Raw genomic sequence first — 14,789 nt, 5'->3', positions numbered from 1 at the left:
GGAGGTTTGTGAAGATTTTTATTCATACAGGTCATGGTATATCGGTAAAAATAAGTCAAATCAACTGGACTTGCTGTGTTTTCTTGGAGACGTTTCACAAGTCAACTGATGTAATGATTATAGAGGCTATAAAATATGACTGATTTCCTTACACGGTATGCAAAGACCCACTTGCAGTATCTGTATGGGGAGCGTGGTCTATAAGGGGATATTTTAAGGGAAAACTAGGAATATTAGTAAAATATTAGTGGGTTAGATACATTGATCCAGCTGGAGGTGTCCAAATAGCCCATGGGCTGCTTAATGGCCCCATAGAACTTTTGATGGCATGATGATTTCTATATGAATCACCCCTTGAATATGTGATTGACAGCAAAAATTCACTATCTGGCAAAAAGTAGGCAATGCTGGACGCATTTCTACTGGATTACAGCCCAATTTTTGTCTCTGAATGTTTATGTGTTCATGAATTTAAGAATGAAAGGATGTTGTAAGCTTTAATTGACATGAAATGACAGTTTTTAGACAAGGGAGGAACTTGGGTGGAATAAATTTTGATGAAGATAAAGTGTTTAGCATAGAACTAGTAAGTAATAGGATTATTCATGCCCAGTACCAGTTAATCCACCAAAATAAGTACCTTTGACACTTCAATTCATCGTGGCCATTGTTTGCACCATAGGGTCAACCTAGTGCTTTGTATTCCTGGGCAGTAATGTTACTGTGCAAAGTAATAATCCGACTTGATGACTTCCCATATGACATTAATCACCATGGTTAAGGCTTCCTTGGGCTTTCTTCTAGACAACTCATCAGGTCAAATTATTTTCCTCTACTGCTTGGAAGGTCACATTTTGAGGGCATTTTCAATGTTCTGCATTGTTACCCGCTGGACTAGTTTATGCATGGTCTGTGAGTGGCAGCCCTACCATAAATATCAGATTTCTGATGTCAGGTCAAGATTCAGGTCTGCGGTCATTTGATGTCTATTGCCACTAATCCTACTCACTAACCATCTACTGTATAACTGATGTGAGCCTTGGCTTTAGACCACTGTTCGTCTTTCCTATGTTAGTTCTTCTTTCTTTGACCTTTGCTATCAGGTTTATTGACAGACGTGAGTAAAACAAATTCTTCATGTGTAAGTCAGGCACAAACAATGCAAAATCTGTTCGGTCTTGTTAGAAAATGGTACATGAATGTGTTTGTTACCCAACGTTATTTTATAACAGAAGAATTTGACTGAGGGTTTATAGAAACATGGCACAATAGAAACATTAGCCTGCACACGTATTAGAGCTTCTTTATAACTCCGCCACAACAAGCCAGTGCTCTGGAAACATTTTCCCACCTTCATACCTTTCAGATCCTGCTGTGTTGGCCCTAAGGCACAGAGGATGACGGTCCTTTTTCCTTCACAGCAATATACCTTTAACACTTCTATCCACACTGAGTTTTGTTTGAGCCAATCTTAAGTGGAAGGGTAATGTCAGACATAGAAGGCACAGAGGAAGGAGCAGATTGCTGGATTGTATACTCATCTACAGAACCCTATGTAGGGCTGCAAACAAATACGGCTTTCTTGAGACCTAAAGGAGAATTCAATCGTTTACCAAAAAAAACCCTACCCCCACCCCAAGTAGACCCCCCAGCTTAGCTGCCCCCCGGGGAAATGCCACTAACTTTATACTTACCCCTTGGTGCAGATGTAGGCATCGGAGTTCACCACAACCAACGTAACTGAATGAGTCACAGTGGGACCTGGATTTTACTATTGAGTGCTGTTCTTAGATCTACCAGGCAGCTGTTATCTGGTTACCTTTCCATTGTTCTGCTGATGGGCAGCTGGGGGGAGAAAACAGGTGATATCACTCCAACTTGCAGTACAGCAGTAAAGAGTGACTGACGTTTATCAGAGCACAAGTCACATGACTGGGGGCACCTGAGAAACTGACAACAAGAATATAGAAAATAAATATATAATATATAGAAAAATATAGAAAAAAAATCAGTTTTCTCTTTTGACTTTGATTAACTGATGTGTTTTGAAAAAAAAACATGTTTTCCCATGACGGTATCCCTTTACGTTCCACATGAACCTCTTTTGCATGGTCTAATGCTTTAAATAACCATTTTATTACAGCCCAGGTTGAGCACCACAGATAGGGGGAATTCACAAAAGTGTCAGGAACGAAAACATTTCTTTTAAATGTCGTAGAAAGTGTCGTAGTAACAGCCGACAAATTCACAGAGCATTTACCCGACAATTTTCCGTTGTGTACGACACTTTTGAAATAGTGTCGTTAAAAGTGGGCGTGGTTTTTTCCGTCACCACTTTTCCCAATGAATTGCTCGTAAACTCGTAAATTTGTTTTGCCAACAATATATCCCAAACATTAGACTCTCCAAAATGAAAATGTCGGTCGAATTGTCTTTTGAAAACGTTTGTTAAAATGTCATCTGTCCAACAAAAAGATATAAGGTATTTTAGAAAATAGTCGGACTTACGAGACATTCAGAGACGGTAACATCTGCCTTTGTGAATTTGCAGTTTGTAAGTCATTTGTCGAATTTGTCGACCGCCACTTCTGGGTTCCTTATTTTACCGACACTCTTGTGAATTCCCCCATAGACTTGTGTAAGTCAGTCTGAAACAATTACTCATATTTCTTTCATGTTTTATTTTCAGAATATTCATGGCCACAAAGGACCAATCACTTCAGTTTCCTTTGCCCCCGATGGACGCTATCTTGCCACCTACTCCAACAAAGACAGCCATATCTCTTTCTGGCAGGTAATGATGTGAAATGTATGAATGATGGGCCATATTTAAAGTCTTGGACAGTTCAATACTAGTCCTCATTTTGGGAGGTGGAACTGTTCAGTTGTGTCTTCAACTTCATTTACAAGTCTCTCTATATTAGTATATAAGATGTCAAAACAGATTTTTATTATGCTGCAAGACAGGTGTCATCATATATATTTTTTAAGTCAAGAATTCATCAGATATTATAAATAACCAATGAGTTTGACATACCCAGGCAAACATCAAAACCCTTTACAGCTTGTCTCTTGCATCAAAGTCAGATATGGAAACGCTACCTCCTATAGTTTGCTGCTGATGCACCCAACATGCACTTTGCCTGATCTTTCATTAGCCTGCTGGGAAGTTCACATGAGAACACGAGTCCAGCATCCATAATAAAGAACAATCAATATGAAGCATCGCCGTTTAGATAAGGTTAAACCAGTCGGAATGCAACGTCCCTATAAAAACCTGTTTATAAATAATGTTGTATTAGAATAAGATGTGGGTAGTTTTATGAGGGTAGAAACCCTTTAAATTCACACATTATGCACAGTGCCAAGTATGACCCCTATCAATGCCTGTACAGGGGGCCACATTGTTGCTATGCAATAAGGTATTCTCTCAATTTTAGTTGAGCAGTTGGGTAGTAGGCTAGCCAATGGATTCTTATTAGTGATACACAGTCAAGGTTCATTTTGATGAGGCTGTACCACAAGGTATTAAAGTGCTGCACATCCATTTATTCTTATTTTCTGGACTGGCCTAAGATAAAAATTAAGGGGGCTTATTGCTTTTCTTCTGCCATCTGGTACCAACTTAATTCAAAGTCATGTAGGCTCACACTTTTGTACTTCACTTACTCTCATATATCCACAGTATCTGTTATACTTATTCTTACGTATACAGTCCCTCACGCACATGTAGGCAGAGAGTAAGTTATTGGGGGTTAGCCTCCCTTGAAATGGACCAGATTCCATAGATAGATATAGATTGATAGAATGATTAGCTTGATAGAATGATTAGATTGATAGAATGATTAGATTGATAGAATGATTAGATTGATAGAATGATTAGATTGATAGAATGATTAGATTGATAGAATGATTAGATTGATAGAATGATAAGATTTTTAGAATGATTAGAGAGAACAGCTTGTTTATATGAACTATAGTAGTACTTATCTGATATCTACTGTGTATCCTGTGCTTGAATGGCTGCCCCCATGGCTACACAGCAGCTTGTTTATATAAACTATAGTAGTACTTATCTGTTATCTACTGTGTATCCTGTGCTTGAATGGCTGCCCACATGGCTACACAGCAGCTTGTTTATATAAACTATAGTAGTACTTATCTGTTATCTACTGTGTATCCTGTGCTTGAATGCATTCCTTTAAAACACTTTAACACTCTGTAGTGGTTTTATTGATATTTATGCCACTAATATGACACTACTTTACATATTCTGATCCAACCGCATGGCTTCATTTGCAAGAAAAAAAAATAATATACTTAAAGGACCAGTAATATCAAAATTTTTTCAATTTCGTTATATAAAAACGGAAAAAAAAACACCAGGACATATTTAACATTGCAAAATCTTTATGAAAAAATAACTTACTGAAACTCCGCTTGCGCTCCTCTTCTGAAAAGGCGACAGGGCGACGATGCATCCTGCGGCGCTTGATTTCTCCTCCCTGCCTTCTATAGGAGATAGTCAGGGAGGAGAAATCGAGTGCTGCATGATGCATCGTCGCCCTGTCCCCTTTTCTGAAGAGGAGCGCAAGCGGAGTTTCGGTAAGTTATTTTTTAAGAAAGACTTTGCGATTTTAAAGTTAAATATTTCAGGGTGGGGTTTTTATTGTTATATGCAAACTCATTTTTTTTTTTAAAAAAAAAATGTGGATGTTACTGGTCCTTTAAGAACCTCTGTTTCTGTTAATTTTGATATCAGAGATGTTAAATGCATCCCATTATGCCTTATTGTAGCCATGCAGTTCCAGACAAACCAAGGACCAGATGTGGTTGTAATAAATAAAGTGATTGCTCCATATTTCTAAATTAAGCAACTTCTAGTATTCCATGAGATGTAGGGCTGCATCATGTACATCGTTTATTGGCTTTGGCTGAATACGCCACAAAAGATTCAGGCACACGCTGAACCGAATCAGAACCCTCACTTGTAGGTTCGGATTTTGGAAAATCATAACATTTCATGTTCAGTTGTTTAGAGTTTTACAGTCAAATGATTTTAAGGGCTCGGACTTGGTTTTGCTGAATTCATATCCTTCAAAAAGTGTTAAAATTTGACTGAATCTTGAACCACATTCTGATTCTACTAGAGGTATGACGTGTACGTTTTTATTCTTATTTGTGCACAAATTTGTTCTCATTGCGAATTTTAGTATTTTTCCCCTAATGGCTTTAATGCTTTTGGAGTAAGTAAAAAAAAAATTGTGTGCGTCAAAAAAAACGTGTCGCCTATTGACCTCAATACACTTCGCAATTTCTTCTTTGATTTGCAATTTTTTTGCCAAAGGGTAACGGGACAGTTGCGCTCATCCTCATCTGCTGTTGTTGTTCATTTGTATCGATGATATCTCCCATCCCAATCACATTCATCAGGACACTGAGCAGCTTGAAGCCCTAATTGGGAGACAGGGAACTGACAAAATGATAGGGTCACAGGTCAGACAATTGGAGACATGGCGTGGGCACAGTATGGAAATGTGACATAGCTCATTCCTTCCTCTCATGCTAAGCAAGTGTCCAATTAATGCTGAATCTCAGATGAAGCCAAAGATCTGCTCATATCATTAGTGTGATACGTTCTCTGTAATACACAAGACAAAACACGAATATGAAAATGAAGCAATAGGAGGAGTGAGTAACCTCTGCCTCTGTAGATGTTCATTATTTCCATTAATTCAGTGAGTCACGGGGGAAAGTCGAGTTGCTAGCCTCACATTATAAATGGTAACATCCAGGGTTGTACTGGGCTGGCAGAACAATGGCAAAAAAACTGGTAGTCCCAGACTTCATAGCCCAGGGTCACTCCCAATGCAACCTCCCCAGCCCCCTCTTGCCTGATTACAACTGCAAGTTGAAGGGGAAGGAAAGGCTAAAATTAAGTAAGCTTTATCAGAAAGGTCTATATAAATACACCAGTAAACCCTCAAAGTAATGCTGCTCTGAGTCCACATTTCTTTCCTTCTATTGTGTACTCATGGGCTTCTGTATCAGACTTCCTGTTTTCAGCTTAAACCTCCAGGGCTAGGGCTTGAGCATGCTCAGTTTGTTTCTCTCTCCCTCCTCTCCTCCCTGCTGTAATCTGAGCCCAGAGCTATGAGTGAGCAGGGAGAGACTCAGGCAGGAAGTGATGTCACGCTAAGATGGCAGCTGCTATCCCAAACAAACAGAGTTTCTAGAGCTGTTTACTCAGGTAAGGTAAAGCATTCTGCAGAATAAATGTAGTGTTATAGCTTGTACTATTGTAGCTAATCTTTTGGCAATAAACTGCTTCGGTAGCTTTCCTTCTCCTTTAAGGAGGTAAAATGTATTCCTGGTGGTGGAGTAGGTTGGGGGGTGTCAGGTGGAGAACCTATGATGTCGCAAGGGACCTTTGAGGTAAATTACTTTTATTATTATGTGGGTATAAAGTATCAAGTGATGAGTTACCACCGGTCCTGTAGCAAAAAGCACTTAATAAATATTGCTCCAGTTAGCTCACTTCAAGCTTTTATTAGTGCAAAAAATCACAGCATATCACATGAAAATAACCGTTTTTAAAACATTGTATCAAACATACCACAACAGTGTTCTCCTTCTGCCTGCCTGTCTCATGTCAGCCATTCCTTCCTGATGCGTTTGGCGCTATTGGACACAGAGAGCCCTTGTGGACCCCAGACATCACAGCCTGATTCTGGTGACATCACAAAGTAACAGGTTATACTTGATCAGGGATCCCCAACCTTTAGAACCCATGAGCAACATTCAGAAGTAAAAGGAGTTGGGGAGCAACACAAGCATGAAAAATGTTCTTGGGCTGCCAATTAAGGGCTGAGATTGGCCATTTGGTAGCCCCTATATGGATTGTCAACGTATACTAAGACACCTGCTTTGAGACCACTGGGAGCAACATCCAAGGGGTTGGAGAGTAACATGTTGGTCACGAGCCACTGGTTGGGGATCACTGTACTTCACTGTACAATTTCTGGAAAACATTTGCCCTCCTGCACTGACTGTGCTTTTCCCGTCCCAGTTTGTTGCAGATCTCTTTACTAATGTAATGGAATCAGTAACATTAGTCATCTTAAAAGGTCTATTAGTCAAGATGATTTAAATTGTGAAAATGTCAGTGGTGCCTGTATGTTGTGCGCTATTGAATCAGTGATTTACACCCTCTGACACCTCTGAGCTCTTTGTTGGAAGAGACCCAGTAATGGCCTATGCTCCTCAGTGATCAGAATTCAGAAGACAATATTAGCAGCACTTATCTTAACCCACCTGAGCCTGGCTGCTGTTCATGCACCGAGCACACAATATATGAGCCGCCTCCTGCAGTCCCAGCATTCTCTCCTGCAAGATAAACATATTTTACAAGGACATTAAGCCGCTGACAGACTGAATTCACTCAAGTTGTATAAATTGATCTGATTGACTAAGTAAAGATATTCATAATGGAGGGCTATGAGCTACTAACCCTTTTGCAATAAAACACTGCATTTCTAAAAACAAAATCTAAATGGGCAGTGTGTGTAGCAGCAGGAGTAGTAGTAGGTAAAAAATAGATTGTAGCTTGAAGCTGGCCAAAATACATGCAATGGAAATGAATAATATCTCTCATAGCCTCTAGAATAAAGGTGGTTTCCAATGCCTTCCATGGCCAATCGAGTTGTACAATGCTGTCTACTGGCCTTGAAAGCTTTAGTATAACAAATGCTGTGGAGCTGTAGTTTGGGTAGATGATTCTTTTTCTTCTACCATTTGGGACCCAGTCTTCCTGCATTCCCTGGCATCCCCTTCATTAGCTTCCCCAGAGCCCATTTGTCCCTACTGTAAACAGAAAGTTCCCTTTTTTTTTGGTCAAATGAGCAAATTCTCCACTCAAGCATTTTCATCATGGACCAAAAAACAGAACACACAAGGTGTCCCAGCAAACCGGGCAGCCACAGAACACATCCATGGTCCACTGTGGTCCTTTCCCACTAGGATTTTCTTCTTGGTCTAACTCAGTGCTGTCCAACTTCTGTGATAACGAGGGCTAGAATTTTTCTGGCCTACATAGTGGAGGGCCAATAACGGAAACCAGTGTTGACCACTCCCTGTTTTTAAACCACACCCACTTTAAACCATACCCATGTTACTTCAAGACCATATCCACATTAATTGTGGTAGCATACCAAAAAAACAAATGTTTGGTGCTCACTGCATGTATATCATTTATCATATGTGAAAAAAGTTAAGCCATATTACGACATCCCCTTAAATCCATATGCCTCCTCCTCCCCTGTGAATAACACAGCACATGATTAAACTCATTAGGAGCCCCTAACAATAATTTTCAAATGCTAACAAACCCCCAGAACAAATACCAGGCTTATGTTCCACGGGCAGTGAAGAGCACACACAGGCTGAGTATGGCACACACAGGGAGCATAGGGCAGGCAGAGTATGGCACAAACGGAGCATAGGGCAAGCAGAGTATGGCACACACAAGGAACATATGGCATACAGAGTATGACACACACAGGGAGCATAGGGCAGGCAGAGTATGGCACACACAGGCAAAATATAGGGCAGGCAGAGTATGGCACAGACAGGGAGCATGGGGCAGACAGAACAGAGAAGGAGTCAGGGAAGCCTATCAGGACCACTCTTAAGATGAAAAGTGCATACTGTGTTACATACAGTGACAACATGCTAGTGCCCCTTCACAGTGTTACAGGTGAACAATGTGGGCAGTTTCAGTCTGGCTCTCAGGTGTGAACTGTTCAGGGCTTTAGGGGTGTGAACAATAGAGGTGTCACAGGTGTGAACAATGCAGGGGGGATTACATGTGTGATCAATACAGGGGATTGAATTTAAGATTTAAACAATGCAGGGGCTAGTTAATCTCTGTATTGATACCTTTTAAAGTTTACACCTAGTAAGCAGACACTGCAGGCAGACTTTCATGTGGGGGGCCACACAAGGTGGGGGGTCAGCCCCGGCCCCCAGTTGGACAGCCCTGGTCTAACTGATATCTGAACATTGCCCCAGGCAGGCAATGCAGAAGCCATCAAACTGCCAACCTGGGAATGACAGTCATTCAACTACTCTGTGTCTATAGAACCCTTTATAATAACTTTATTCTTGTACTTTTTTTGCTTGCAACAAGCCAAGTTTAATCATCTGTTCCATACTGTAGCTGTACTTATCCATAGAAAACCATATTTTACATTGTATAATGTTTTTTCATCCTTTTTTGTCTTCAGATGAACACATCTCTTCTTGGGAGTATTGGAATGCTGAACTCGGCACCCCAACTGCGATGTATAAAAACATACCAGGTTCCTCCTGTCCAGCCTGCCTCTCCTGGCTCCCTCAATGCCCTAAAACTGGCCCGTCTCATCTGGACTTCAAACCGCAATGTTATCCTTATGGCTCACGATGGCAAGGAGCATAGATTCATGGTTTAGGCCTAGAGAAGCCTGCCTTTTCCTACTATATTTCCCAGCATCTTTTTAGCATGAGTTTGTACCTGTCATCAGGGAGAAGAATCCTTATTGTGTTAGGAGTGCATGAAAACCTTGTGATATATATCGCACCCTGTGTAGAACCAGAGACTCAATATCTATTCATGTAAATAGTTAACGTCTGGTCGTCCAGCACTTTAACCCCTCGTAGTCCTTTCCAAATTATATAACAGTATCTCAGTAGGCAAGATACTCAAACTTGATGTGCATTTTATTTTATATTTTGTGTTCGTTGGTTTTTCCAAACTGTTTTAGAAGTGGTACCATTGTGTTCATTTCTAAATTGCGTTTGTGTGCGAGGAAACGCGTAGGAGGCCGTTACCATTTGTCTTGTTTGTCCATTTGTCTTTAATGAGTCCTTTATATTGTTTGTTTTGTCCTCTGTAATATTTAAAATGATAATTTTTTGTAGTGTTTCCAACTGAAAAAAAAACGTTATGTCTAATAATGGTCTAAGGCTTTCCTCTTCAGCTGTATATAATGTGTACATAATTCCAATTGCACAGAATCTTGTGTGTAGGATTAGGGCTCACAAAACATTCCATCTATGAGAATCTTTATTTTGGGAGGGATTTTCTGTTTGTGTTCAGATTTTTCTGGGGACAAGTGAAAATATCTATTGTTACAGTTTGCACACATTATGAATTTATTTAAGAAGAGAGAAGTACCTGAGTACAATTAGGACAGCTATTTAGCTATCAAAACCTTGAATTATGCAGAATTTAAATAAATATAATAAAAATACCCTAAAGCTGCCCTTTATTGTGAATACTGTGGCCTCACAGCCAAAAAATGCCTCTATCAGTTATAGGATAGGTTTTCTCTTGTTGTTGCAAGCTCCTAACTTCACCCAACGTATGCTCATGCAGGTCAATGAAGGGGTCTCAGCCCAATTTGGCCCCCCCTACTACTGCTCAAATCAAATAATACAGCAAACCCTATGTAAACCCATTGGGCTCCTCCATGTGCTTCTCAACTTAAAGGGTTTTTTAAATATGCCCGATAGATATCTACCAAATATACAGCCAGATATTGCTTGAGCAGACCACCCCATGCTCCTCAACAACCTGCCTTTACAAGACTGCACAGTTGGATTGAGACTTCAAATACCAGGTGGTCATAAACATAGCAATTGCCGATATTTCTTGGAAAAGATCTTCCAAGAAAGATTGTTCATTTCAATACACACGTGTAGAGCTGAATTGTCAGATATACATATAGAAACAATAGAATTCTACCTGTATCTGATGATTCAGCACTAACAATGGCCGATGTTTGGGTGCCTTCCCCGATCAAAATGTTTCATCCAGCCCGATTGACGAGCCGACTGATATCCAAGTCTTCTGCAGATATCGGTCGGCTCTTTTCCCACCATACACGCACCGAATATCGTACGAAAATTCGTTTTGTACGATATTATCTGTGCGTCTATGGCCACCTTTACTTTTAGTTTTATTTTCTTGCCTAACAAGTGGTTCAAGGTGGGAAAAAATAAGCCATTCATAACTGGATACTGCTGAGGAATGTAACACTGTGATTATGGTTTTATGACTTCAGTTCTATGCTCGCTTTGAGGTCCAGCATTTACTCATGATCCCCCAATAATAAGATTACAAATATATAAATGTTTTGATTTTCAGCCATCATTCAAAGAATATATATGAAAGCTAATAAGCGTTCCCCCTCAAAGCTTGCCATAAATGATCTTCAAGTTGGGTTTCTTGGAAAGCAAATATGCATTTTCCCCACTGCGCTGGACCTTACTAAGTGTTTACAAGCCCACAGTAAAGTATAAACTTTGTTCCAGTATGAGTACTGACAGCAGGTCTTCTGTTTGAAAGCTTCTGAAGGTTACCAAAACAGGAGCTAGTTTTGGACCTTGCATGTGTCGTAACTCTACATGTTGGCACAGACTATGAACTGTGCATGTTTTCTCTTTTCTTCCTTTGAATAGCATAACATTTATTGGTTCCCATACTTTATGGCTGCCCTCAGGGGGACATAAATGGAGCTCAGCCTCTTATTCAAGAAGAGTTAGGGCATATTTTGCATTTACAATAACGGAAATCCTTGACCTAGAGAAACTACAGATTCCTTGTAGCCCTTTGGCTCATTTGGCAAAAGATACACACCAGGTGAACATTGATGCATAGAGTGGAGAATTGTTGGGGAGCCTCAAAGAGGAGTTTTGGTGCGCATATTCGTTATGTTCCCCTTGATCAATGATCCTGCTCTGTTTAAAGAGAGCATATCATTTTGAACTATCTGAACAAACATTCTTCCATCTACTGTAAGTTTATCAGTTTAGATTTTCCTTTCTCTGACTCCTTTGTAGTTTAAGCATTTTACTGAATCCAAAAGTTCTTTAGAGATAAGGCTGTAAAGCTTTCAGGGCTATTCAGGATTATTTGTTACGTGTGGAGGTGCAGTTAAGGTGAATGTGCATCTATGATGAATGTGGACATTGTTCGATTAAAAGCTAACCAAGTAGAACAGAACTTGGTGTATCACTTTTAGGTTTTCCATGTACTAAATCGGATTGTGACGGAGTGCAACAGGGAATTCTGAGACAAACATATCCATCTGCTTGCAAATGTATTCTGTTTCATTCGTCCGCTCAATAGTGGAATATTCCACAGACAATTTATTTCACCATCTAGTTAGGAAGGCAGTTGGGCATGAGGTCTTGGGAAGAAGCAGCTGTTTATATTGAATCTTCTATCCTGCCCATAAGATTTATAGAGAAGTAATACCATCATTTATTTATATGTAAGCGTATGTATATATAGATAGTAGTTTTGGAAAGGGGCTTTCTTAATCATTTGTTTTCCCCAGCCTCAAGGTTTAGATTCAGGCAGTAGTTTATGTAGGTGCTCACTAGCGGTTCTGCATGTAGCAGTATTCGAAGCCATTTTGTTGGTTTGTGGTGACCAAGGACTTCACCAACTGTACAATGGGTGCTGTAAAATCCCACTGTGGCTCTGAGAAGTTCTCACTTGTACTTTGTGAGGTTTTAATTGACCGGGCAAATATATCAGGTGAGTGATTGGCTGAGAGTCATCGACTATGGTGGAGCCAGTCACTGTGAAAATGGCAAGAGTTTATGGGAACATTTGAGGGCAGATTTTTTAAGGTTCGAATGGTAAATTCAAATTTTCACATTTTTTTTCGTCAAAGCTCACAAATTCTAATTTAAAAGCACCAACTAGAATGTAAATTTGAGTGTGAGATTTTTCACACGTCGACCATGGAAACCATTCCAATTTGAATATTCGCAACCTAAAACCTGCGAGTTCATGTACAAGTCAATGGCAGAGGTCCGTGGAACCATTTGAAGATGTTAATTGCCTTCCTGACATTCAAGGTTTTCTTTCAGAGGAAGAATCGATTTGAATTTGATTCAAATTTTTAGGTCCGGACTATTTTAACGAATATTAGTCGTTCGAGATTCTTCATAAATTACCTCCGATTTGAGTTGTGAGTACGTTCGAATTTAGTAGCGTAACAAAAAAATTCACATAAATTTGACCTTTGATAAATAACCCCCTTGTTCTGGGCTCTTTCTCATAGCAAGGAAATTAATTGAAATGGACAAGCCTAGAATCCACCTTTCATCCAATCGAGCATTAGAATTTTTAAAATTTACATTCATTTAAAGAAGAAAACATGAAAACACTTCTATATGAAAACATCGTCTTTAGGCAGATTTATTAAAATATAAATATTTTCACATAATTTCCAAAACTGAATGATGGTTAGCTTGATCGATCAAACTTGAATCTGGAAAACCTGATCTCTTAAAATCATGTAAAAAAAACAAAATGAGATCACACTAAATTTACTCTACTCATTCTACTCCTTAATGTTCTGCTTTTGAATTTCAAAGTAGCTTGAACTTTTAAAATACACCCCCCGTTGACTTCTACTGAAACTCGCCAGTTAATTGCAAACACATGGTTTTGCCATGAAATACATGAATTTTAGTAAAAACGTAATCTCGAATGTAAATAAGTCTTCCCCTTAAAGTTGCAGTAGGCAACCATGAAAACCAAAGTGAAAGTGAAATGTACTTTAAAAGTTTCCACCGAACTAAAGGGAAACCTGTCTCTATACGTGTGTACTTTAAAAATAAATTTTAAATGTAATAGCGTATAAGCTCTTATTATGGTGTAATTATATTGTGTGAGTGATTTCCGGCTGTATTTGGTATCGTAACTGTGGATACTTATGTGGCTTCTATGTTGGCAGATAACATGACAAAATGTAATACCAGTTCAGAAGTATTGGATCGATGTGATTGTGTAAATGATAAAATGTCTTAATACATTCATTCAACTCAATCTTTGTGTACATATCTGTGTGAAATAAAAGGAACGCATAGGACCATTTTCTGGTGTCTTTTTTTTTTTTTTTCCTGTTCTACATGACTAGTGATGGGCGAATTTATTCGGCAGGACCGAATTTGCGGCGAAATTGCAGCAAAAATTCAAAGTTGTTTGACGCAGACGACAATTCTGACTAATATAATAAATTAAATAAACGTCCATTGACTTTGATGCATCTCAAATGTCACCAGCGTCGAAATTGTCGCCGGTGTCAATTCTGACGCCCACGAATTGAAGCCAGCGTCAAAATTCACGTTTCACAAATTGTTCCTCCGTTATGTGAATTTCGCGCCATAGCGAAACGGGACAAATCCGCCCATCACTATACCTGACAATAAAGCAGTGAGAAGTAGCTCCTTCTCACTGCATGGCTCTGTTATTCTGGTCAGGTGGTTTCTACAGTGGCTGGTGCTGGATGGAAAATGTGATTGGTGTGGCCGAAACATGGCTGAATGAGTCGCATTGTTTCGGAGGGACAGACAGACAATGAGGGGGCTGAAGTCTTAGCAAGTGTGCAAGTAATTGAACCCTTGGGTAATAGTGACTATAATGTTATATCATTTAGGGGCGAATTCACCGAGGGTTAATTAACTCTCGATATTCGACTGGGAATTAAAATCCTTCGAATATCGAAGTCGAAGGATTTTAGCGCAAATAGTTCGATCGAACGATTAAATCCTTCGAATCGAACGATTCAAAGGATTTTAATCCAACGATCGAAGGATTATCCTTCGACCAAAAAAACTTAGGCAAGTTTTTTCTTAAAGAGACAGTACTTCGACTATCGAATAGTCGAACGATTTTTAGTTCGAATCCTTCGATTCGAAGGTCGACGTAGCCCATAAAACACTTCGAAATT

The 14,789-nt window shown here is 39.5% G+C and overlaps 1 protein-coding gene across 5 annotated transcripts in view; it reads left to right on the top strand.

The window, feature by feature from the left end:
- Positions 1 to 13,928, top strand: part of wdr7.S (WD repeat domain 7 S homeolog) — a 241,781-nt gene extending 227,853 nt beyond the window's left edge. For all 5 annotated transcript variants that reach the window (XM_041580608.1, XM_018244558.2, XM_018244561.2 and 2 more), the window contains 2 exons: positions 2,690 to 2,794; positions 9,285 to 13,928. In XM_041580608.1, coding sequence (XP_041436542.1) covers positions 2,690 to 2,794; positions 9,285 to 9,488 — 309 coding nt within the window. In that variant the 3' untranslated portion in view covers positions 9,489 to 13,928. The remainder of the gene's footprint in view (positions 1 to 2,689; positions 2,795 to 9,284) is intronic.
- Positions 13,929 to 14,789: the final 861 nt, after the last annotated feature.

This window comes from Xenopus laevis, chromosome 1S, assembly GCF_017654675.1.
Source record: "Xenopus laevis strain J_2021 chromosome 1S, Xenopus_laevis_v10.1, whole genome shotgun sequence".
Lineage (NCBI taxonomy): Eukaryota > Metazoa > Chordata > Amphibia > Anura > Pipidae > Xenopus > Xenopus laevis.
Note: the sequence above shows the minus strand (reverse complement) of the source record. Positions and strands in the feature narration are given on the sequence as shown.